The 27,451-nt window shown below is 40.3% G+C and overlaps 2 protein-coding genes and 1 non-coding gene across 3 annotated transcripts; 2 read left to right on the forward strand and 1 right to left on the reverse strand.

Annotated features, from left to right (window-relative positions):
- Positions 1–6,032: 6,032 nt before the first annotated feature.
- Positions 6,033–8,685, forward strand: LOC106418108 (defensin-like protein 206). The gene is made up of 2 exons (XM_013858767.3): positions 6,033–7,616; positions 7,699–8,685. Exons 1-2 carry the CDS (start codon positions 7,550–7,552, stop codon positions 7,863–7,865), a joined length of 234 nt encoding a protein of 77 aa, XP_013714221.1. The 5' UTR covers positions 6,033–7,549; the 3' UTR covers positions 7,866–8,685.
- A 2,346-nt stretch (positions 8,686–11,031) lies between these two features.
- LOC106386832 (defensin-like protein 206) lies at positions 11,032–11,552 on the forward strand. Its single transcript, XM_013826648.3, has 2 exons — positions 11,032–11,303; positions 11,386–11,552. The coding sequence occupies exons 1-2, from the start codon at positions 11,237–11,239 to the stop codon at positions 11,550–11,552; spliced, it is 234 nt and encodes a 77-aa protein (XP_013682102.1). The 5' UTR covers positions 11,032–11,236.
- A 4,156-nt stretch (positions 11,553–15,708) lies between these two features.
- LOC125581153 lies at positions 15,709–15,816 on the reverse strand. Its single transcript, XR_007318864.1, has one exon. It is a non-coding gene; the product is annotated as a small nucleolar RNA R71 (small nucleolar RNA).
- Positions 15,817–27,451: the final 11,635 nt, after the last annotated feature.

Below are 27,451 nucleotides of genomic sequence, written 5' to 3' on the forward strand. Positions count from 1 at the left end.
AGTATACATCATCTTCTGATGCAGAACAAACGCCAGCATCATAAGTCGTACTGGAACGTCTCCTCTTCTGAGTTGTGAATGCATATCCTCGAGTACAAAATCTCGGATATGACTTCACAACAAAGTTTGGTCCAATGACCATGTCGCGTATCCAATCGTCAAATGTTTCACCTCTGACCAAACCAGCAGACACCTATTAATAGCGCATATATATGTTATATCAATAAATGTGAATTAGTATAAATACGTGATAAATGATATTTTAATTTGTTTAAAGCACTCACATAAGTAAACATTCATCCAGCAAATTCTCTCTGCTTCATTTCTTCTAGTTCGTCCTCTGTGGCGTATCTATATTCGAACCGCTTTTCTGCCATGAAAATCATGTACATATGATGACAATAATGTAATTAATTAAGATTTAAATTTCAACTTGTTAAAATAAAAATTTGTAAGCTAATTTATTTACCTCTCATATTGAAGAACATCTTCGCAGTTGGTGAGCAAATATGTTTGCAAATGACTGCGCTCCTACTCAGTAAGTCGACGGTCCTTTGGTTTTCCGCTAAGTCGTCCAACGACTGTGAAAATGTCTGGAACCGTAACATGATATGTTGCCCGTTCGCCTCTATCATCATGCCGAGCAGGTCTTCTGTTTTTGGTCTGAACTTCTGCTGGAAAGTAGTACTCGGCAAAGTTTGAAGTTTCTTCATTGATCATCTGTGCGACTATAGAACCTTCCACCCTACTTAAATTTTTCACCATCTTCTTCAAATGGAACATATACCGCTCATACAGATACATCCATCTATACTGCACAGGACCACCAAGTTCCAATTCTCTTGCCAGGTGAATAACAAGATGCTCCATAACATCAAAAAATGAGGGAGGAAATATCTTCTCAAGGTTGCACTGAATCACGGCTATGTTAGTCTTCAAATTTTCAATACCTTCAAGGGTCACTGATCTCGTGCATAAATCGCGGAAGAAACCACTTATCCCTGCAATTGCTTCATGAACATTTCGTGGTAATAGTTCCTTGAAGGCAAACGGAAGGAGGCGCTGCATCATTACATGGCAATCAAGGCTTTTTAAGCCAATAAACTTTCCTTCCTTTCTGTTGATACAGTTACGCAAATTAGATGCGTAACCGTCTGGAAATTCCACATCGTTTGAAATCCAATCAAAGAACGCATCTTTTCCCTCTGCATCAAGTTGGTATATGGGAAAAGGAGCCCTACCATTCTCATCAACATGAAGTTCTGAACGAGCACATATATTGACTAAATCCAGTCTTGACTTCAAATTATCCTTTGTTTTACCTTGAACATTAAGGATTGTGTTCATGAGATTGTCAAAAAAGTTCTTTTCAATATGCATGACATCTAAATTATGCCTTAGCAGATGATCCTCCCAGTATGGCAGATCCTAGAAAATACTTTTTTTGTGCCAGTTATGTAGGTCTCCAACAGCATCTACCGGAAAACGCTCATGTCCACTGACGTCTGGCGTCCTTTCTGCACCAAAATCTCTTAGTTGTGTCTTCAAATCTTTCCCACAAATTTCCGGAGGTGGACTGTCAAACACCCTCTTGTTCTTCGTAAACAAATTCCTACTCCTACGATATGGATGATCAGGTGGTAGGAATCTCCTGTGACAGTCAAACCAACACGTTTTCCTTCCGTGTTTTAGTTGGAAAGCATCAGTGTTATCTTGACAATATGGACATGATAGCCTTCCATGCGTTGTCCATCCAGATAACATAGCATATGTTGGAAAATCACTTATTGTCCACATTAGTACTGCCTGCATTTGAAAGTTTTCTTTACACGAAACATCGTATGTTTCAGCACCTTGAGCCCATAGTTGTTGCAACTCATATATTAGTGGCTGGAGAAACACATCAAGTGATCTCTTAGGATGCTCTGGTCCGGGAACAAGAATCGAGAGAAACAAAAACTCTCGTCGCAAGCACAAGTTTGGGGGTAGGTTGTATGGTGTAAGAATGACTGGCCATAGAGAATACTGTCTTCCACTCTTGCCAAACGGGCTGAAACCATCAGTACATAATCCAAGGTAGACATTTCTTCTCTCATACGCAAAGTCGGGATACTTTGATTGGAAATGCTTACATGCTTTTGCATCTGAAGGATATCTGATCTCACCATCTGTTGAGTGCTCCGCATGCCATCTCATTGGTTGCGTTGTGCTTTCAGACAGATACAACCTCTGTAACCTTTCCGTCAAAGGCAAATACCACATCCTTTTATATGGCACTGGAACTCTTCCACTCGTATCGTTATAATGAGGCTTCCCACAAAATTTGCATTTAACCCGCTGTTCGTCCGCCCTCCAATAAATCATGCAGTTGTCGCTGCATACATCTATTACCTGATACGATAAACTAAGACCAGTTACGAGTTTCTGAACCTCGTAGTATGAACCAGGAGCTACATTATCCTCGGGTAGAATACCTTTGACAAAATCAGCAATCGGATCCACACAGTCTTCAGCCAAATTATAATCTGTTTTAATGCCCATCAATCTTGTAGCAGATGATAAAGCTGAATGACCAACTTTGCAACCTTCGTACAATGGTTGCTTTCCAGCATCCAACATATCATAAAATCTCCTAGCTTCTGCATTGGGTAAATCTTCCCCTCTAAAATGATCATTTACCATCTGCTTAGTACCTACACCATAATCTACATCCGTTCTAATTGGTTCTTCTAATCTAACCGCTGGCTGAGGTTCGCTAGTACTACCATGTTCATAATCAGTTTCCCCATGATGATACCAAATTTTGTAACTTCGTGTAAACCCACTCAAATATAGATGAGTCCAAACATCCCACTCTTTAATAACCTTTCTATTTTTACAATTAGAGCAAAGACATCTTAACATACCTATTTTTGCTTCCGGTTGTCGGTGAACTAACCCCATGAATTCGGTTATACCTCGTTGGTATTCTTCCGTAAGCAATCTCGTGTTCGGATCCAAATGAGGTCGATCGATCCAAGAACGAAAATAATTTGAAGAAGACATGTTTTTTATGAATCAAATTCGTGTGTAAAGAGAGTAAGAGGGAGGATGAAGATATGGAGTGAATGAAGGGGAATAGGGGTGCTTGTATTTATAGTTGAAATGCTGCCGACAGACCGAGAAAATTCCGACGGAATTCCGACGCCAACGGCTAGTTCGTCAGAATTTCCTCGGAATTTTTAAAATCCTCCAACGGCTCTCTAACGGCTAGTTCGTCGGAATTTCCTCGGAATTTTTAAAATCCTCCAACGGCTCTCTAACGGCTATAATATTTCCTCGGAATTCATCGGTTTTTTCCGAGGAATACATTTTTCCTCGGTATTCCATAAGAATATTCCGACGGATTGATATTTCCTCGGAATTGGTATATTCCGAGGAAATTCCGAGGAACCCAAATTTTGAGTTTCCTCGGAATATCCTCGAAAATTCCTCGGGATATCCCGAGGATTTCATTTTCCGTCAGAATGTCCGTCAGAATACCGCTGTTTTCTTGTAGTGTGTTTCAGAGGCCCAATTCTTTTTATTTTTAGTGGTTTGGAAGAACCGAAGCCATACGACATAGTAGATGCCGATCCTGGTTATGTCAGATCTCCTATCTCGTTGCTTTTCTGGTTAATATTCCGTTTTGAGACGCCGGAGAAGATGAGACACCATCATATCTAGAGTTTTATGTGGAAGAGGGCTAGTTCTGGCATCTCAAAAGTGTCGGTGATTTTGCCATGTGACTTATTCAGTTGCTCTCCCGACATCTTATGGGGTAGCTGCTGAGGTGGTGTAGTTTGTCGGGGATGCTTGGCTTAACCACCATTGTAGGCGGTGGGGGGAGGGGGAGGGGAGGGGCTTTAGGTCGAGGCGCTTGGTGGTTAGAAGACGACTTCTCTTTATGCGTAGATCGAGGGTTTCTATTCAATTGGTTTAATCTAGTTTTGCCTAGATTGATTCCGGTTTTTCATTCCAATTTTAGTTTGTAAACCCAAGAAATTAACTGGTTTAAAGGGGATAACTATTATATTAACAGAAAATGTGAAAGTAAATCCAGAGATATTTCGCTCATGAGTAGCCAAAGCCCTAACAGATGTGAAAAAAAATTAAATTAATGCATATAAAATGTAGATGCTCAAAAGTACCAACATAGTGTTGCCATGATTAGTGCAATGTATTATAAGCCTTTATTTATTAATGAATAACGAAGCCAATTTTTTTTCATTACCTGATTAAAAAGTCGGAAAGATTCTTGCTGAGTCTAACGATGACAAAAACAATATTACTTTTAATCATTATTTAGCTAAAACTAAAGAAACAATGAACATATAAAATGAGTATACACGACCATCCATTTGAATGTTTATTTTAAAACGGAGGCATCATTAAAAATAGATAGTCTTGTAAAATAATATGTAATGGAAAATACGGCAATGAACAATTGTGGCGACACACTATGAACTTGGCCACTCCAGAAGGAAACGAGGACTGATTATACAATGATGACAAAGTTTCAGAATATTGACAATAAATAGATGACAACACATACTATATGTCTCACCAACGATAAGTTTATTGACAAGAAAAAGAAAACACCAAGTTTAAGAAAAAGCAAGGCAAAACCGAAAGAAATGGCAAAGAACATCAACTCAGTCAGCATCACCGTTGTTCGTCCTCTTGGTGGCTTCCACCGGTAATTTTAAGAAAAAAATACTCTATCGTATTTTGTAGTTGTATTATAGTTTTCTGACGCTGATGAATATGTCAACATGCAGAAATCCTCAAGAGCGAGGCTCAAACATTTTGCTTCGAGTGCGGACCGGTGCCGTTCCTAGGTACAAATGCTGATTGCTTTAACTGTTGCAAAACCAAATACGGGAGTCCTCCAGTCGTTAGTGGCGTTGTTGAGGGAAGTGAGAAACACTGTCATTGCTATTGTTGATCCTTGAAATAACGTCATGCAATCACCATGTGTAACATTTGGTTTCAATCGGTGACATGTCTGTTTGTTTATGCTCAAGCTTCTTTTGCTTCCCAATAAAACATCAAGGGCAAAACTTATCATTGCTTTGCCCCTAGTTTAGGCCTATGTGGTGTGTACTTTTGTTTCATTATGAATACAAAAAGCTGTTTTGTGTTTGTGTTCCTCGTTTCAGTTCCTCATACACTCAGTCTTCTTGTCGCTAAAAAGTATCTATAAATATTGAACTGGTCTTGTTGTATAAACTTGTTTGTGTCTTGACATGTTCACTAGCTAGAAAATGAAAATTTGCTATATATAATACCAAAATCAGTTTTCATCCTCAAAAAGAGTTCTATAGTGAAAAGATATATAATTATATATTCAAAATGCTAAGAATATGTGGATTTTTATTGAATAAGGCAGTAGATGGAATGATACAGTTAGGAAAAATAATTTTATGTTTTTCTAGATAGAAAGTTTAACATTCATTATGACCAAATGATCAATTAATATATTAGTAAATGCTAAAAAAAACTTTTCTAGAATTAGGTCAATCAAAAAAGTAGTACGAGTAGAAACCAACAATAATTGCATGCTTCTTAAGATAAAATGAGAATAATTTACTGCATGTTCTCCTTAATTTTAAGAGAAAAACCTCAAATATACCATTTAAATAAACAAAAGAATAATTTTTTTATCAAATTTCCTGAGATGATTTAAAAGCAACTTTAAATCTCAACTGCTAAACATTTTTTATTGAATATACTAAATCTGATGGAACGATATGTCTAGATATAAGTATTGGAACTGACACAAGCGTGGTCGAGTGGTACGGCGTGCTCAGAAAGGTGCTATGCACACTGGGTTTGAAACCTACCAAAACTCTGATTTACCCGTTTGTGTGGCCATGCAACATGAGTATCTAATTTCCATTATGAACAACCAGTTCTATTAGGCGCCGGTGGACAGATGCCCAAAAAATTAGTCGGTTGGATTTTCGTCAGCCTGATATACTAGAACTAATTATAAAAGGAGAAGTATAGGTTACATATTTCTTATATTCCTAGAAAACTTTGAATCTTTACCATCTAATATATCAAAACTGAATATATTCTTTTAAAATCATATGAAAATCCAAAACCTAGCATAAGTTTCAAAATTGTATGAAAAATTATTTTTCAAAAAAACTCATCAAACTGAACAATATAAGTAGAAATAAACATTAAAGTCTCGTAGTGATAAAATAAAAGTAGTCAAATCCGTCCTTCTCTCTCTAGGATCTCTCTCTCTCTCTTCGAATCATCATTTTCCTCTCTACTGCCGGCGCGTGAGTCGATGGTGGAGATGGCTTCTTCTTTATTTTTCTTTGTTCTTTTTCCTCGAGCTTCATTGGTTTTCTCTTGTTTGATTAGTTATTTTTCCGAGGCCCATTTTTTTTTATTTGTCGTGGTGCGGATGAACCAAAGCCATGCAACATAGTAGCTGCCGGTCTTGGTTATGTCAGATCTCCTGTCTCGTTGCTTTTTGGCTAATATTCTGTTTCGGGACGTCGGAGGAGATGAGACACCATCAGATCTATAGTTTTATGCGGAAGAGGGCTAGTTCTGGCATCTCAAAAGTGTCGGTGATGTTGACATATGACATTAATTATTCGGTTGCTCCGGACGTCTTATGGGGTTGCTGCTATGGTGGTGTAGCTTATCGGGGATTCTGGGCTTAACCCCGTTGCTGGTGGTGGGGGGGGGGGGGTTGAGGCGGTTGAGATGGGTTTAGGTCAAGGCGGTGGGTGGTTAAAAGACGGCTTCTCGTTTATGTGTAGATCTAGAGTTTCTATTCAATTGGTTTAATCCCGTTTTTTAGATTGATCCATGTTTTTCACTCGAATTTTAGTTTGTAACCCCGAGAAATTAACTGGTTTAAAGGCGATAACTATAAATTTTTATTAACAGAAAATGTGAAAGTCAATCTAGAGATATTTAGCTCATGAGATGCAAAAGCCCTACAAGATGAGAAAAAAAAATTAAAGTACTGCATATGAAATGAAGATGCTCAAAAGTACCAACACAGTGTTGCCATGATTGATGCAATGTCTTATAAGGCTTAATTTATTAATGAATAACGAAGCCAAAAAATTTTCATTACCTGATTAAAAAGTCCGAAAGATTCATGCTGAGTCTAACGATGACAAAACCAATATCACGTTTAATCATTATATAGCTAAAACTAAAGAAACAATGAACATATAAAATGAGTATGCACTAAAAAGACAGCGACGACCTTCCTTTTGAATGATTATGTTAAAACGGAGGCATCATTTAAAAACAGATAGACTTGTAAGATAATATTTAATGGAAAATACGGCAATGAACAATTGTGGCTACACTATGAACTTGGGCACACCAGAAAGAAACGAGAACTGATTATACAATGATGACAAAGTTTCAAAATATTGACTATAAATAGATAACAACACATGATATCTCTCACCAACGATAAGTTTATATATTGACAAGAAAAAAGAAAACACCAAGTTTAAGAAAAAGCAAGGCAAAACCGAAAGAAATGGCAAAGAACATCAACTCAGTCAGCATCACTGTTCTCTTGTTCGTCCTCTTTGTGGCTTCCACCGGTAATTTGAAGAAAAACATTCTCTATAGTATTTTGTAGTTGTATTTTAGTTTTCTTACGCTGATGAATATGTCAACATACATAAATCCTCAAGAGCGAGGCTCAAACATTTTGTTTCGAGTGCGGACCGGAGCCGTTCCTAGGTACAAATGCTGATTGCTTTAACTGTTGCAAAACCAAATACGGGAGTCCTCCAGTCGTTAGTGGCGTTGTTGAGGGAAGTGAGAAACACTGTCATTGCTATTGTTGATCCTTGAAATAACCTCATGTAATCACCATGTGTAACTTTTGTTTTCAGTCGGTGACATGTCTGTTTGTTTATGCTCAACCTTCTTTTGCTTCCCAATAAAACATCAAGGGCAAAACTTATCACTGCTTTGCCCCAAGTTTATGCCTATGTTACGTGTACTTTTGTTTCATTATGAATACAAAAGGTTGTTTTATGTTTGTGTTCCTCGTTTCAGTTCCCCATATACTCAGTCTTCTTGTCGCTAAAAGTATCTATAAATATTGAACTGGTCTTGTTGTATAAACTTGTTTCTATCTTGATATGTTCACTAGCTAGAAAATAAAATTTGCTTTATATAATACCAAAATCGGTTTTCATCCTCAAAAAGAGTACAATAGTGAACACAGAGAGAATTATATATTCAAAAATGCTAAGAATATGTGGATTTTTATTGAATAAGGCAGTAGATGGAATGATACAATTAGGAAAAATAATTTTATGTTTTTCAAGATAGAAAGTGTAACATTCATTATATAATTTAGTTCATTGGGGAAATTAAAAATCTACCATATAAGAACTAAAAAGAGTGTTTCTTCTGTACAAAATTCAGTACATACCAAATGTTCGATTAAGATATTAATAAATACAAAAAAACTTTTCTAGAATTAGGTCAATCAAAAAAAGAATTACGAGTAGAAACCAACAGTAATTATTAGGATAAAATAAGAATAATTTAGTGCATGTTCTCCATCATTTTTAGAGATAAACCTCAAATATACCATTTAAATAAACAAAAATAATAATTTTTGTATCAAATTTCCTGAGAATATTCAAACGAAACTCTAACTCTCAAATTCTAAACATTTTATAATTGAATATACTAAATCTGATGGAACGATGTCAATAGAAATAAGTATCAGAACCGACACAAGCGTGGTCGAGTGGTACGGCGGGTTCGAAACTTACCAAACTCTGATTTACCGGCTTGTGTGGCCATGCAACACGAGTATCTAATTTTCAATGCGAACAACCGGGTCTATTTGGCGCCGGTGGACAGACACCCAAAAAATTAGTCGGTTTGATTTCCACCCGGATACCCTCGGTTATCAAAACAGTTTATATAAATACTAAAACCTAATGATAGAAAGAGAAAAATAGGTTACATATTTCCTATATTCCTAGACAAACATTGAATCTTTACCATCTAATATATCAAAACTGTATATGTTCTTTTAAAAATCATATGCAAATCCAAAACATAGCATAAATTCAAAATTGTTTGAAAGTATAGTTTTTCAATAAAACTCAAACTGAGCCATATAAGTAGAAATAAACATTAGAGTCTACTACTGATAAAAACAAAAGTTGCCAAACCCTTCCATCTCTCTCTAGGCCCTCTCTCTCTCTCTTCAAATCGTCATTTGCCTCTCTACTGCCGGTGCATGAGTCGATGGCGGAGATGGATTCTCCTTTTTAATTCTTTGTTTTTTTTTTTGCTAGAGCTTCACTGGTTTTCTCTTGTTTGACTAGTTATGTTTCAGAGGCCCCATTCTTTATATTTTTAGTGGTTTGGAAAACCCAAGCCATACGACATAGTAGCTGCCGATCCTGGTTATGTCAGAACTCCTATCTCGTTGCTTTTCTGGCTAATATTCCGTTTTGGGACGTCAGAGGAGATGAGAGACCATCAGATCTAGAGTTTTATGTGGAAGAGGGCTAGTTCAGGCATCTCAAAAGTGTCGGTAGTTTTGCCATGTGACTTATTTGGTTGCTCTCCCCACGTCTTATGGGGTAGCTGCTGAGGTGGTGTAGCTTGTCGGGGATGCTGGGCTTAACCACCTTTGTAAGCGGTGGGGGGGGGAAGGGGAGGGGCTTTAGGTCGAGGCGGTTAGAAGACGACTTCTCTTTATGTGTAGATCTAGGGTTTCTATTCAATTGGTTTAATCTAGTTTTGCCTAGATTGATTCCGGTTTTTCACTCCAATTTTAGTTTGCAAACCCAAGAAATTAATTGGTTTAAAGGGGATAACTATTATATTAACAGAAAATGTGAAAGTCAATCCTGAGATATTTCGCTCATGAGAAGCCAAAGCCCTAACAGATGTGGAAAAAAATTAAATTAATGCATATAAAATGTAGATGCTCAAAAGTACCAACATAGTGTTGCCATGACTGGTGAAATGTCTTATAAGCCTTTATTTATTAATAAATAACGAAGCCAATTTTTTTTTCATTACCTGAATAAAAAGTCCGAAAGATTCTTGCTGAGTCTGACGATGACAAAAACAATATCACTTCTAATCATTATTTTGCTAAAACTAAAGAAACAATGAACATATAAAATGAGTATACACTACAAAGACTGGTTTGGAAGAACCGAAGCCATACGTCAGATCTCCCATCTCGTTTCTTTTCTGGCTTATATTCCGTTTCGGGACGCCGGAGAAGATGAGACACTATCAGATCTAGAGTTTTATGTGGAACAGGGCTAGTTCTGGCATGTCATAAGTGTAGGTGATTTTTCCATGTGACTTATTCGGCTGCTCTCCCGACGTCTTATGGGGTTGCTGCTGAGGTGGTGTCGCTTGTCTGGGATGCTGGGCTTAACCAGCTTTGTAGGCGGTTAGTCGTTAGAAGACGATTTCTCTTTATGTGTAGATCTATGGATTCTTTTCAACTGGTTTAATCCAATTTTTACTAGATTGATACCGGTTTTTCACTCGAAATTTAGTTTGTAAACCCAAGAAATTAACTGGTTTAAAGGAGATAACTATTATATTAACAGAAAATGAGAAAGTCAATCCAGAGATATTTAGCTCATGAGAAGCCAAAGCCTTAGAAGATGAGAAAAAAAAAATTAAATTAATGCATATGAAATGAAGATGCTCAAAAGTACCAACATAGTGTTGCCATAATTGGTGCAATGTCTTATAAGCCTTAATTTATAAATGAATAACGAAGCCAGATTTTTTTCATTACCTGTTAAAAAGTCCTAAAGATTCTTGCTGAGTCTAACGATGACAAAAACAATATCACTTTTAATCATTATTTTGCTAAACCTAAAGAAATAATGAACATATAAAATGAGTATGTACTACAAAGACAGCGACGACCTTTCTTTTGCTGATTATTTCAAAAAGGAGGCATCATTAAAAAATAGATAGACTTGTAAGATAATATGTAATGGAAAATACGGCAGTGAACAATTGTGGCGACACTATGCACGTTCGAAAACCAGAAAGAAACGAGCACTGATTATACAATGATGACAAAGTTTCAGAATATTGACTATAAATTGATAACAACACATATGATATGTCTCACCAACGATAAGTTTATTGACAAGAAAAAGAAAACATCAGGTTAAGAAAAAGCAAGGCAAAACCGAAAGAGATGGCAAAGAACATCAACTCAGTCAGCATCACCGTTCTCTTGTTCGTCCTCTTGGTGGCTTCCACCGGTAATTTTAAGAAAAAAAATCTCTATTGTATTTTGTAGTTGTATTTTAGTTCTCTTACGCTGATGACTATGTCAACATGCAGAAATCCTCAAGAGCGAGGCTCAAACATTTTGCTTCGAGTGCGGACCGGTGCCGTTTCTAGGTACAAATGCTGATTGCTTTAACTGTTGCAAAACCAAATACGGGAGTCCTCCAGTCGTTAGTGGCTTTGTTGAGGGAAGTGAGAAACACTGTCATTGCTATTGTTGATCCTTGAAATAACCTCATGCAATCACCATGTGTAACATTGGTTTTAAATCGGTGACATGTCTGTTTGTTTATTCTCAAGCTTCTTTTGCTTCCCAATAAAACATCAAGGGCAAAACTTATCATTGCTTTGCCCCAAGTGTATGCCAATGTTGTGTGTACTTTTGTTTCATTATGAATACAAAAAGTTGTTTTGTGTTTGTGTTCCTCGTTTCAGTTCCCAATACACTACTCAGTCTTCTTGTCGCTAAAATGTATCTATAAATATTGAACTGGTCTTGTTGTATAAACTTGTTTGTGTCTTGACATGTTCACTAGCTATAAAAATAAAATTTGTTATATTAAATACCAAAATCGGTTTTCATCCTCAAAAAGAGTTCTATAGTGAAAAGTAATAGAAGTATAGATTCAAAAATGCTAAGAATATGTGGATTTTTATTGAATAAGGCAGTAGATTGAATGATACAGTTAGGAAAAATAATTTTATGTTTTTCTAGACAGAGAGTGTAACATTCATTATATAATTTAGTTCATGGGAAAATTCGAAATCTACCATATAAGAACTAAAAAAATTGTTTCTTCTTTACAAAATTCGATACATACAAAATGATCGATTAATAAATTAGTAAATGCAAATTTTTTTCTAGAATTAGGTCAATGAAAAAAGTAATACGAGTAAAAATCAAGATTAATTCTTTTAATATAAAATGAGAATAATTTAGTGCATGTTCTCCATTATTTTAGAGATAAACCCAAAATATCCAATTAAATAAACAAAAAGAATAATTTTTGTATAAAATTTCCTCAGAGGATTCAAAACGAAACTCTAAATCTCAAATTCTAAATATTTTTAACTGAATATACTAAATCTGAAGGAACGATGTCACTAGAAATAAGTATCAGAACCGACACAAGCGTGGTCAAGTGGTACGGTGGGCTCGAAAAGGTGCTAACCGCACGGGGTTCAAAATCTACCAAACTCTGATTTACCGGCTTGTGTGGCCATGCAACACGAGTATCTAATTTTCATTGCGAACAACCGGGTCTACCTGGCATCGGGGGACAGACGCCTAAAGAATTAGTCGGTTTGATTTCAGTCCGGATACCCTCAGTTATATATATAAATACTAGAACCTAATGGTAAAAAGAGATATATAGGTGACATATTTGCTATATTCCTAGAAAAACATTGAATCTTTACCATTTAATATACCAAAACTGTATATATTCTTTTAAAATTCTTATGCAAACCCAAAACAAAGCATAAGTTTCAAAATTGTATGAAATATAGTTTTTTAAATAAAACTCGTCAAACTGAGCCATATGAGTAGAAATAAACATTAGAGGCTATTACTGATAAAAAGAAAGTCGCCAAACCCTTCCAACTCTCTCTAGGTTCTCTCTCTTCAAATCGTCATTTGCCTCTCTACTGCCGGTGCGTGAGTCGATGGTGAAGATGGCTTCTACTTTTTTATTCTTTGTTCTTTTTGCTGGACCTTCACTGGTTTTCTCTTGTTTGATTAGTTATATTTCGGAGGCCCAATTCTTTTTATTTTTAGTGGTTTGGAAGAACCAAATCCATATGACATAGTAGATTCCGATCCAGGTTATGTCAGATCTCCTATCTTGTTGCTTTTCTGGCTAATCTCCGTTTCGGGACGTCAGAGGAGATGAGCCACTATCAGATCTAGAGTTTTCTGTGGAAGAGGGCTAGTTCTGGCATCTCAAAAGTGTTGGTAATTTTACCATGTGACTTATTTGGTTGCTCTCCCCACGTCATATGGGGTAGCGGCTGAGGTAGTGTAGCTTGTCGGGGATGCTGGGCTTAACCACCTTTGTAGGCGGTGGTGGTGGGGAAGGGGAGGGGCTTTAGGTCGAGGCGGTTAGAAGACGACTTCTCTTTATGTGTAGATCTTGGGTTTTGATATACCATGAATTTGACCAATTTTCATCCATGGTATATAAGTGTTTTAGTATCTATATATTATATATTCTATCCTATTAGGTATGTTTTCAGGTTCAGGAGTATCTTGGAGTAAAGTGATGATTATGGAGCATTTAGGAGCTTAAAAGAGATTTCATCCGAGCTGACCATTAGAGGTCGATACGAAGAAGAAGCAATCGTTCGATGCACATCCAGTGCCGTCGATCGATAAACAAGAGAAGCCTCGACGATTGAAGATTATGATCGATCGATGTACATCTTGTACCATCGATCGATGTCGAGACGCGAGATGCGCGACTTGGTTCCAGCCGAATTTAAAGCCAAGGCTTCCCCAAATTACAAGATAACCCCTGACGAGTTTTTAACCTAATAGTTATATACTTGCCTAAATGTTAGGAGGCAAAAGAGCTTTTGGCCACTATTGTATTCTTATTTTCAGCAGAGAGTTTTAGGAGATAACATCATAGAGAGATTTGTGATTGGAACTCCATTGATTCATCTATTCTATTCTATGCAGTTATTATCTATATTTTTGTGTCATAAATTACTTTGCTATGTCTGAGTAGTTCACTTGTTAGATTCATGGTTCAATTAGGTTAGAGGGATTAGCCTCAACTATAGATTTGCTAAGTTGTGATATTCATTGATTGATTGTTCATTAATACTTGTTTTAGCCTTGCTAACTAGAACATGAACCTAGGAATTAGCATGAGTCAAGCATCCTTGATCATCATGTCCTCAATCTAATCTGTCATGCTAGGAATGCTAGAGAGATGCTAACCGCTGATCTAGGAGAGTAGTGAGCATTATCAACTTGCCACTAGGGCTTAGCTAGAAGCATCGATCGATATTGTCTTCTGACAATCGATCAATATTGCGAAAGGTGTATCGATCGATATCCCTATAGAATCATCGATCGACACTTTCTTGTGATCAAAAGACGACAGTTGAGATCCAAGATCTAGTTAGTTAACCAGTGAAACATTGCCATCGCTGATCAATGTGATTAAGGAGTTGAGCTTTAATATATCATACATGCAACTGTTAGGCATCTATAGGATTATAATCTCCAACACCTGAATAGAAACCCTACATCTAATATCTTCCAATAAGTTACACTCCCAATCATCTTGTTAGTCGAGCAATAGACTTTCTCAATTAGGATTGCAATTTACTTTTAAACCATAAAACAACAAACACTTAGAATTAATAATTTGACTAGATTTAATAGGTTCCCTAGCTCCTTGTGGATTCGATCCCAAAGTACTGCAACTGAACCTCTTATTTGATAGAGTAATTCACTCCTTAGGGTAATTTGAGTGGTATCAAATTTGGCGCCGTTGCCGGGGAGCTTTGATCGCCATTAGATTTAGTGTTATTAATTCTTATTCTTTTCTCTACCCCCATTCTGACACAATTTTTTTTTTGTCTTTTCAGGTGCATGCCCAACAGTACCAGAAGCAACAAGGACAAACACCTACTATTCTCAGAAGATCCTGCTCACTTGGAACAAACGATCCACAAAGACCAACGTTTCACATCGCTCGACGCAGCAGCTTTCACGTCGACCAATTCTCACACCCAACTGTCGACCGACACCCGACCTTCATCGTCGACTGATCTACATCGTTCGACATCGATCGATACTACACCGCGTACATCGATCGATCATCAGTCGTGAAACATGGTTGCGATTGTTATTCTCAGACAGGACGAGAATGGAAACCTGTATGACCAGGATGGTCATCTGCGTAATGCAACAGGTCAGAAACTAGACGCTCATGGGAATGTAATCCCTGATACTGATGCTACATGAGCTGCTCAACCTGTAGAAGAGGCTGCTCGACCAGGGGCACTGGCTGACTACAATCGTCCAGATGAGTACTACGCCAACAGATCAGCTATTCGACTTCCAGAGATTCAGAAGCAGAATTTTAAGCTGAAGCCTCAGTACTACACACTCGTGTCGCATCTACCCTACTCTGGGTTACTGCACGAGCATCCTATGAACCATCTAGAGAGGTTCGAGGATCTTATCGCTTCTATTCGTATGGATGGAGTCCCCGAGGACTACCTATTGTGCAAGCTCTTCATGTATTCTCTGACTGGAGAAGCGATGCACTGGCTTAAGCAGCTACCCACAGGATCTCTAACATCCTGGGCAGACATCAAGAATGCTTTCTTGCGAAACTTCTTCGATGAGGCACGCGCTGAAGACTTGAGGAGCAAAATTGCTACATTCGCGCAGGAGACTGGAGAGTCTTTCAAAGATGCGTGGATCAGATTCAAGTTCTTCCAGCGGGATTGTCCACACCACGGATTCAACGAAGTGCAACTACTGAGAACTTTCATCAGAGGTATCGCCTTGAGGTATCAGATGGCTCTTGATACAGCTAGCGAGGGAAACTTCAACACCAGGAATCCGGTGGAAGCTTTGAGACTGATAGAAAATCTAGCAAACAGCAGCAGCACCAAGAACACTGACTTTGAGAGAAAGAAGTCTGTTGCATCCCTAGAGAAAGAGCAGATGGACGAAGTTAAAGCATAGTTAGATGTAGTTCATGAGTTTCTTAGGAAGCAGGTCTGCTCAGCTGAAGGAGAAGTAGCTGTAGACATGGAAGGAGAAGAAGATGTGAACAACATTGGAGGTACTTGATTTCAGAAGTTTGGAAACTAGGCTGGAAACAGAAACTTCTATGGCAATGGCCAGAGGAGTAACTAGAGTTCACAGTTCCAGAAATCTTTCAGCAACAACAGCAGAGGCTATGGAAACTCATTTTACCAGAATCCACCACCACAGACTCATGAAAGCAAGATTGAAATAATGCTTGACAGAGTTCTGGAAGGACAACAACAACTCACTGTGGACTTCAATGGGGCGATAGATTCCGCCTACAACAGTCTAAACACGAGAATTGAGACCTTAGGGACTCAGGTGAGGAAGCTTGAAATGCAAGTGGTTCAAACTGGAGACACTGTAAAGAGGCAAGAAGCCTTGGCTAGAGATGCAGGAGTTGAGAAAGCAAAACACCACATAAATGCCATCATAGATGAATGATTTCTGGCAAGTGGTGAAGCATGAGAAGCTTGGAGAAGAAGACTTCGAAGTTGAAAGCTCCATGAGTTTCGGCGGGTCACTTTGGTGTTGGCCGATTTCAATGGATGCACATCGCTCGACAGACCATGATGAAGATCGATCGAAAGATTACTCTAACCATCGATCTACGTCATCTGCAAAATCAACTGCGGAGTGTAGTGCAGTTCGGATCATGACTCATGAGGAATTCACAAAAAAACCAACCCTCCCCTTTCTACGTCAAAATCGATCGACGGCAAGAGCCAGCATTCGACCGATAGAGAGAGACTGATATCGATCGACCCCCCTCACCTCCCATTGATCGATGGGCACCTCTCACCTACCGAGTGTGATTACCATCTATTGATAGTGACCGAATCAACGCACTCAGACCACCACCTAATCCTTTAGCAAACCCACCAGAACCTACAACCAACCCTTCAGACACTACACCAGAGCCTATGAAAGTTGATGAGGCAGCTGAAGGAAGAAGGTTAAGGAAAAGAAAGGAGAAGATTCCTAAGAACCTTAAGAGGGAAGCTAATGAGAAGGAGATGGATGGTTTCACTAAGAGAGTCCTTAGAATCCCAGGGGAGAAACCTTTTGATGAAGTTTATTACACACACTGGTTGTGGATATTCTTCAGAGAGACTAAGGAGACTGAGGAGGACATTAGGAGAATGTTTCATCATGTCAGGGAAAGGATGAAACTAAGGATCACATTGAAGAAGAAGAGTGATCCTGGGAAGTTCGCAATACCATGTGTGGTGAAGGGTATTGAATTTCCCCATGTACTTTGTGACACAGGAGCATCAGTCAGCATACTACCTAAGGTTATGGCAGACCAGCTGGGTCTGAAAATAGAGCCTTCATCAGAATTTTTCAACTTCGTGGACCTTTCAGAAAGAAGCTCAGGAGGCATCATAAGAGACCTTGAGGTACAGATTGGTAATGCCCTTGTCCCAGTAGATTTTCATGTCCTGGACATCAAGCTTAACTGGAACTCCTCACCTCTGCTTGGAAGAGCTTTCCTGGCTACAGTAGGAGCTGTATGTGACATGAACACCAACAGATTGTGTCTGACACTGATAAATCCAGACGTCCACTATGACCTAGTTCGAGTTATGAGACAACAGGTCAACCTCGTGGAGCTTGGAAATGATCTTGGCTACATTGCAGCATGCCATTGTGGAGCAGAGTATGAAACAGAGTACTCAGAATCGATCGAAACTCACACTGCTTCATCGATCGATTCCTATGAGTCACCGACGACCGATGAACACTATCCCACGTCGCTCGACGGGAATCAACCGGTAAACCACTTCACATTACCAGATCAGTGTTATACAGACTTTGCCTTTCAACAACCCATGAAAAGAGGATGTGATGACTATTCAATAGGCAGTTGGGCAGACAGTGGATTCCATGAAAGTTTTGCAGTAGAGATTGTAATTCCTTCATCCAATGAGGATCCTACTGAGGAGTATGATGAGGATTTTCAAGCCATTCCTTCAACAACACGTCTCCACCATCGATCGACAGAGTCTACTCAGCATCGGTCGATACCCACCCTCATCCAGCAAAACGATCTTGTGCATCGATAGATACCACACCAGGTACATCGATCGATATTAAAGCTGCCGCCTTTGAAAAGGAAAAAGGGAATATTCCAATTCCAAGTAGGTTTACCAATACCTATATAAGGAGTTTTGCACCCCAAATTACTTCTCACGACACCATAGCAGAAAAGATGAATGCTCCCACAAACAAATCAGAAGGAACATCAAGGAAGAGCATTCGATCCAAAAACCATAATTGAGCAGACAGACAAACGTCTACCATCGATCGATACTCTAGTATCAACATCGATCGATTCTCATTCTAAACATAAACTTTCTTTATTTACTAAGAAGAATATGGGTATTGATTACGGTTTTCTAACTCCTGATGAATTTGGTATTTTCAGGGACCCAGATGGCCATGCAAGAGCTATGGATGGGAGAATTCTACAAGTATCCAGAGAGGACATAGCAAATATTCTTCAGTTGGCCAATGGACCAGACAACTTGTTTATGCAGCAACGCAGCATTCCAGACAACATCCAAGCTGTTCCAGACGAACATCCAAGGGCCGACACAACAGAAATTGGTTCACACCAATCGTGCCAACCAGTAGGCCAAACATCGATCGACAAGGATGCTCTTACATCGCTCAACAAGGCACCTTCACCATCGATCGACAGACGTTACGAATGTGGACGACGCGCTTATGACATCTATGGAGCCAGAAAGTTCAGATGGGAACAGAAGGACGAATATGGTGTCTACAGAGATGAGTCTGGATATGCAAGGAGCGTAGCTGGTGAGATGATCCCTGTTACCAAGGACAACATCAAAAAAAATTCTGGAGAGAGCATCCCTATTTGAGGAGAGTCACATATGTCTTCCAGAACATGCCATTTCTTTCACACCTACAAAACTGGCACCAGAGATCTACACCAAGGATGAGATTAATGAGATGGTGACTGGTATTTGTGGAGCTCAGGAAAAACTAGGAGATGAACTCAAGACATTGGTAGATGACACTTATCAACCTTTGGACAGAGGTTACTGTTGGGGTCAAAAACGGCTATTTCAAAATCAACGTCTATGATTATTTCTTATTCACGGATTTCTCGCAAAACATTCACTGAAAGAAAGATCGCAAGTGAACGAACTAGCGAATCCCACACAAAAACCACTCACCGGAAAGCTGAACCGTCATGCGGGTGAGCTCGCCAGCGAGCTCAACCATCACGCTGGTCAGCTCGCCGGCGAGCTGAACCATCGCGTGGTTGTGTTCGCCGTCGAGTTCGGCCGTCACGCGAGTCGGCTTAGCACTTAGAGCAATTAGGCAACTTTCCGTTTTTGTTATTTCGAGCTGCGACTCAACTAGGTTTTACAGTCTTAGGATGTTAGAACTAGGAATCTTGCCGACAGCTCTCATAGCCAAGGCTTCTACCTTGTTGTAACGCTCATTCGCGGATTCGGAATAAAACTCCTTTTGCTCTCTTTTACGATTTCTTATTTCCTTTCGTCTTTAATTGTGTATTGTGATTGCTTGGCGTGTGGTTTAACAGATATCCGGGACCTCTGGGAAATTAGGGTTTTCTTAACTTACCTAATTTAAACGGAAATCGGCAGTGCGAATTTCGGTTCCCACAGTTTGGGGCTAGGGGGGGGGGGGGGGGTACGGATTACTCGAACTCATAGCCGCAAAACGCTTGATCAAAACAATGTCTGGAAATGCGAAAGAGAAAATCGCAGTTCGCAACAACGCTGGTAAGAAAATTCCAGCTGCCACTGCGCCTACGGCCAACGCCTACGCAAACGCCACAGTTCTTGAGAAAATCGAAAACCTTGCTGCGACTTTTCGTCACAGGAAGGGCAATGAAATGAGCTCGCGATTTCTCTTTTTAAACATAAAGGGAAATGATCAATCTTATAAAACCCCGTAAGTTTGACTCATTACCGAACAAAAGAAATCTCAATGCGTAAGGATTTTACCAAAACACGTTTTCCTAAAACATTTCGGAAGGATAAAACTTGTTCTCCCAAAAACCGCAGAAAACCCCTAGGTTAATCGCGAAAAAAGGAAGCGCAACAAATCGATTACACAGCTCGGTCTCTACGTAGCGACCGAGCAAGCACACGGCTCAGTTACTACGTAGCGACCAAGGTCAAGCCAAGCTCGGTCGCTACATAGCAACCGAGAATGCACACAGCTCGGTCTCTACGTAGAGACCGAGCACGTACACAGCTCGGTCGCTACGTAGCGACCGTGCACGCACACAGCTCAGTCGCTACGTAGCGACCGTGCACGCACACAGCTCGGTCGCTACGTAGCGACCGAGCACGCACACAGCTTGGCCGCTACGTAGCGACCGAGCACGCACACAGCTCGGTCGCGACGTAGCGACCGAGCACGCACACAGCTCGGTCGCCGTAGCGACCGAGTACGCACACAGCTCGGTCGCTACGTAGCGACCAAGCATGCACACATAGCGACCTTTCAGGCCTCAGAAAGACCCTGCTTTGGGTTCTCTTTTGAATCTTCATCGAAACGCTTTTCGTTTCGTCTGAATCGGAGTTTTCGTTGAGATTTTACGACGAAAACAAGTAGGACTCTTCTTGGCTTGCTTCCACTCGCTACGTAGCGACCTGTCAGACATTCACTCGCTACCTAGCAACCTGTCAGGCCTCATAAAGGTCCTCCTTTGGGTTCTCTTTTGAATCCTCATCAAAACGCTTTTCGTTTCATCTCAATCAGAGTTTCCGTTGAGATTTTACGACGAAAACAAGTAAGACACGTCTAAACTCCTTCGCTTGCTCCTACTCGCCCTTACCTCCATCTTTGTGTTCTCCTCCAAATCTCAATCGAAACGTCTCTTGTTTCGTCTTGATTGGAGTTACCATTGAAACTTTACAAAAAAAAAAAAAAAAAAACCTGCAAAGACTTGTTTTTTCGCATGGATTCAGATTAATCGTATAAGACGGCAACGGTTAACTTAACACCTTAGCCGCCTCAACTATACGATTACGTTGAACCTTTTTATAAAAATTGACGTCGTATCTAAGGAGAAGATAACAGCCAAGTTCGGAAGATAAATGTCAATTAATGGATAAAGACCAATATCGAAAATGGTGAACATACACGAGAAGAGGAAGGGGAAATAAGCAAGCAAAACTGAGAAGAGACAAAACTGTGTCTTCGAGAGAACTAAGGGATTTCCGACTTGAAATTTTTGAAATCAGACTTGGAATTTTCGTAGGAAATTACTAAGAAATAAAAACGCCTTTGAGACTATCATAGAACTTTAGGGAACGTAAAACCTAGGTGGATAGTCTAGCGAACTAAGTCTTAGGCGATTTTTCTTGTCTCGATATATCGTTCCATAACTGTTCAGCTAGATCTTGCAAACCGATCTAAACTCTCCGAAAATCGAGAAACGATCGCCACGCATATCAAACTTGCTTCCTAAAGAGAGAAAAAAAAAACTAGAGACATGAATGTCGTCTTAAAACCGATTCGTTTCTAGCAATTTTCTCGGAATCGACATATTCCAAGTCGGCAAAATGGAAACAAACCAAATCACAGTCCAAGCGTGGTCTTTAAATCGTCCAGGATTATTGATCATTCCAAACCTTAGAAGAAGAAACGTACACAACCCTTCAAAGTATCGGTTCAACTGTTTTCTTTCGTAAAAAAATAAAAGGGGGAGTAGGTACGTATACTATACTCGTATACTCCCAAACTTCAAAAACTTTTGCAAATCGTCAAGAAAACGATTTTGTCAAAGCAAATCGTCTCAAATAGGCAAACGACAATCTAAAATTCGTCTAAACGCTAGCAACATATCCAGACGATCATGAACATAATCTCAAAGACTATACATCATTTCTTGTCCCAATCATGCGTACAGAAAACATATACCAATATCAAACTGAAACTCGACGATTAGCCAAAGTATTGAAGCCCTTTCCAGTTTTAGAAAGCGAGTTTCGTTTAAAAATTTCTACGAGAAATATTCAATCACCAAAGCATTTCTTTCAGTTTTCGTGAGTCACTGAAAAGCATCGAAAACATTTGTGACGAAGAAAACTCGAGAATAGATGTAGCATCATGCACAAAGAGACGCTTTCCTCCCGATGGTGGCTAGATCCACCTCTGGTTGACCAATTCGTTACAGAAACGAATGTGTCAAGAGAATCCTTTCATAAAACCTATGAAAAACGTTTTGCGACTAGATCGTAATGAAATAAACTTCGGTAACACTCCATGAGTAACTCCAAGCAACTTTCACCTAGGATCGAAATCACAGCAGAAACGTTTCTCGTGAAACCCACATAAACAACGGTACTTTAACATGTGTTTACATATGACCGATCTACAACCTTCGTAAAACCGGTCCCCGTTACTTACGCGAAAAATCCTTCGTACAATCAGACCAAGTCTTACGAAGAAACTTTCTAAAGTTAACATAACATGCTTTATGAAGAACCATGCGGCTCGCTGGCTTATGCTTTTCTTTTCCCCTCGGTCACATCCGAGAAGGCAGTCGTCCCGCCACTGACTCCACACTGGTTATGTAGCAAACCTCTTGGGCTTCGTCTTCCTCAGGCAAAAAAGATTCGATTTTCATAAGATTATAGGTCACATTATACGAAATATTTGTTGTATAACTGAAACCTAGAGCGGAGAATCATTTTCTACGACTATCGGCCATATTAGCATGGATAACCCTGGCAAACTTGGCCCATCAATCTCAACAAGCGCTCTTTGGCCCTCGGTCAATTACGCCTTCCACTAAAGGACCAAACCAATATTTGCCATCCCCTTTAAGGACGATCGTAAACTAACATGACCTTAAATGTTAAAGTACCATGGTCTAATCCTTGACCTACAACATCCTTGGCTATCTGAGTGAACACATCCCTCACGCCAAGCCAAACTATTTGAGAAACCATAGCTCCATCACTTAACGGCTAAACGACAATCTATGATTTGTCTAAAAACGTCGTGTGACAATTAAGAGAATAATTATCGTATAGCCTACAGTCGGAAGTCATATGATAAATTCTTCGTAACAAAACTCAGTCCTAGCAACCAAATGGTTAAAGGAAGATCTAAACTTTTCGAAAATTGACCGAGTTCAATACGCTCCACAATTCACTTTAAGCCCGCAACGTTTTACCCATAATATGCGACATGTAAGGAAAAATTCGTAACAAAGCTTCTAGTGCTATACGAAACATCCTCAAAAATACACTAAATAGATCTCGGAAAGCCAACAGTTCACAAAGCACTATGAAGGAAAACGCTTCTTCCCATGGAAAAATTTACACGACACCTCAGTCCTAATTCCTCGATCGCAAATCAAATTATTAGCATCCAAATAGGAACAACAATTTTGGCTGCGAACATCCGTAGTCAAACAAGAACGTTTCTCAAACGCAGGGCTAAGACTAAACCCTTGCAACATCGCAAAACATCTTCAAGCCCGCGAATATTTCAAGCACGAAATGCGGAATACGAAAGAATAACAAATCTTCAGCCTCGCGAGACGTCGCAGACGCCTGAAGATTTGTTCTTCGACAAAATTTCCTTCCTCGATAAAAATACTTTCTTGGAAGACCAGACAGTCATACGCACTAACATCTTCTCAAAACATATCATTCGCGAAGACTCGAAACGGTATTTTTTACCATTAAGTTTGTTGCTGATCACAACGAACTCTTAACGTCCTAAACATACTTAGCCATCTCGTGGAGATGACTCTCGTACTTCCGACACAAGGATAATAGCGCTATAAAAGAAACCCAAAATTTTTGGTCAGCACTTCCAGGAGGCTTAAAATTGTCCTTGGAGAGATGCTCGGTTCCAACCATACAAGTCATATAAGCCGAGAACCTATCGCGGACTTTAAATCGGTATGGAATCAGGATTAAACTGAAATGGGATACGTAAGTCGACTTAGTCATCGCACCCTATAAAACCAGGAGTAAACCTAGGTCTTGCCCTAAACCCAGCGCACTGGTCTCTAACATCTCTAGGCATAGTATCAAAAAACTTGATACGAGATCCCAAAATTTGTCTCTTTGCCAATATTCGAGCGTCTTCGGAAATCCCGCAAGATTTACACACTGCGGAAAATTCTCGAAACAGATCACGGATATAGCAGTTCACACAGAGTTAGATTACGAGATGACAACTCGTAATCTTCCTTTTACACCCATATAAAATGCCATCGCCAGCAACACGCCTGATAACCGCTACATAAAAACTAGACCGTAAAGGTCTCGCTGGAAAACAAGTCATAAGAACCTTAACTCCAAGACGAACTACGAAAGGCTTGATCCCTTCAACAAGGGTACGTAGGCAGCCGTCATAAGGCGCAGCCCCAATCTTATCGCGTTCAACTCTTAGAAGAGCGAGAAGAGCACTTACCACGAACCTTTTCGACCATTAATTCCGCCTAACTCACCTAACTTGCCAAGCCACTCGCTAAAACCTCACGCTAGAAGCTCATGGTTCTAACGAGCTGGGGGACTAACTGTTGGGGTCAAAATTGGTCACGACGGAAACAATGTCTGAAAGTTCATAAAATCGGCATGAACATTTTTAGAAAAAATAAATCTTAGAAAAAGATTTATTTTTACGAAGAATCTTGCAGAGAAAGACTCGAACAAGGTTGGCGCGTAGCAACCAGCGCAAAAGCTGGTCGCTACGTAGCGACCGAGTTCTCCCCGAAGCTCGGCCGCTACGTAGCGACCAAGCATGTACACGGCTCGGTCGCAACGTAGCGACCAAGCTCTCACTGAAGCCCGCTCGCTACGTAGCGACCCAGCACATACACGGGTCGGTCGCTACGTAGCGACCGAGCTCTCACCGAAGCTCGGTCGCTACGTAGCTGTTGGGGTCGGAAACGTTTACGACGAAGTTAACGTTCAAATCCCCGAAGAAGAAAACTTAGAAACCTTCTTCGACAAATACTTTTTCAAAATAGATTCTTCTTTACGAAAAGCTTTGCGGAGGAAACGCGAGTCGTCGGACAAGAGCTCGAAGAGGGTCGCTACGCAGCAACCGAACGTGTGTTCCACTCGGTCGCTGCATAGCAACCGAGCTCTAGCCAAAGCTCGGTCGCTACGTAGCGACCGAACGTCCGTTCCGCTCGGTCGCTTCAAGCAAAAGCTCGGTCGCTACGTAGCGACCGAGCTCGAGCCGAAGCTCGGTCACTACGTAGCGACCAAGCTCTTCCGAAACGTCGATACGACATTAGTCCATGAATTCTCATCTACCCTTCGATGCTATCTCCCGAAGACCATAGCGAACCCATTTACGTTCCCCGCCATTCTAAGTTATCAATCAAAATTTACCGTAAAAACCGCGGAAAGTTCGTTCGTTATCGAAAGAAGTCGTAATAAACGCTTTGAGTCAGAAGACGGTCCAAAGGGACCTAAGACATGACTCGAGGCCCAACTTACGATTTCTTAATCAACGGCTCATAAGCCGCATGACGGTTACGCTTGGTTCGCAAGGAAAGATAAATGTCAAGTTTCCGCGGATAAATACGAAATTTTGAAGATAATTACGAAGATCGAAAAAAATGGAATATCTCCATTTTTATGCTATGGCGGCTTAAGGGCAGAAGGGAAAAAGCGTAAACCGACCTTGGAGCCAGTATATAAGGAGTCATAGGCGAGAGACATGGAAAAGGATTTTTCTCAGAGAAAACTTAGCACTTAGAGCAATTAGGCAACTTTCCGTTTTTGTTATTTCGAACTGCGACTCAACTAGGTTTTTCAGTCTTAGGATGTTAGAACTAAGAATCTCGCCGACAGCTCTCATGGCCAAGGCTTCTACCTTGTTGTAACGCTCATACGCGGATTCGGAATAAAACTCCTTTTGCTCTCTTTTATGATTTCTTATTTCTTTTCGTCTTTAATTGTGTGTTCTGATTGCTTGGCGTGTGGTTTAACAGATATCCGGGACCTCTGAGAAATTAGGTTTTTCCTAACTTTCCTAATTTAAACGGAAATCGACAGTGCGAATTTCGGTTCCCACAATTATCTATCTTTTTATCGTTCTAAAGTGATTACGCAGAGAATTCGGACCTTCAAGGAAAAACGGGTTCGCTCGGTTTTCCTCCATTATTATTTGTTATAATCGACGGTATGAATTTCGGTTCCCACAGTTTGGCACTAGAAGGAAGGGGGGGGGGGGTTTGACGAATTCTCTAACTCAAAAATCACAAAACGGTAAAAGACACAGGATGTCCGCTCCAGCAGCTAACGATGTCGATTCTTTCAAGGACCGGGCAACGGCCGATCAGGCCAAACCCCACAACGATCTCCTTGTCATCGAGCTAGCGATCCAGGACATCGACGTAGCAAGAGTGTTGGTCGACACCGGATGCTCGGCCAATATTATCTACAAAAGCACCCTCGAAAGAATGGAGATTGATCTGTTCGCCGTTACGGAAAGACCCAGCCCGATATTCGGACTCTCAGGAAATGCTACTATGACTCTCGGCTCAGTAGACCTCGTTGTCAAATCCGGGAGCGTCACCAAAGTCACGGAATTCTTAGTCATCGACCGCCCAACCTCGTACAACGCGATCGTCGGTACTCCATGGCTGAATTCCATGCGAGCGATCCCTTCGACATTCCATCTGTACCTTAAGTTTCCAACCCCTCGTGGAGTCGAAACTATACAAGGAGACCGCAGGATGTCGCAAGTATGCTTCGCCGCCGAGTTAAAAAGAAAGAATTTGGCAATCGAAACTTCCCATAAAAAGAAAAGAAAGCTGACTCTCGAGGAAAACACCTCGGAACAAGACTCGGAAGTCTTCTGGCAATCTCAAAGGGCCAAAGCCCTAGAAGGGAAGCGCGACGCGACTTTCGAACCGGTAATTTCGATCAGCCTCGACGAATCCTCTCCGGAACGATGCGTCGAGATTGGAGCCAACCTCCGCGAGCCACTAAAGACAGAGCTCATCGCCTGTCTCAAAAATAACCTCAATGCGTTCGCTTGGGCCGCGGAAGACATGCCAGGGATCGATATTAGCATAACGTGTCATGAGCTTAACATCGATCCGACTTACAGACCTGTCAAACAAAAAAGTCGGAAGCTAGGACCGGAGCGTGCCATCGCGGTAAATGAGGAAGTCGAAAGACTCCTGAAGGACGGATCAATAACAGAAGTTAGGTATCCAGACTGGCTCGCTAACCCGCTCGTGGTCAAAAAGAAAAAAGGCAAATGGCGAGTATCCGTCGATTTCACCGATCTCAACAAGGCCTGTCCAAAGGATTGCTTCCCACTCCCGCACATCGACCGACTGGT

The sequence above is a fragment of the Brassica napus genome, chromosome C1 (assembly GCF_020379485.1).
Source record: "Brassica napus cultivar Da-Ae chromosome C1, Da-Ae, whole genome shotgun sequence".
NCBI classification, from domain to species: domain Eukaryota; kingdom Viridiplantae; phylum Streptophyta; class Magnoliopsida; order Brassicales; family Brassicaceae; genus Brassica; species Brassica napus.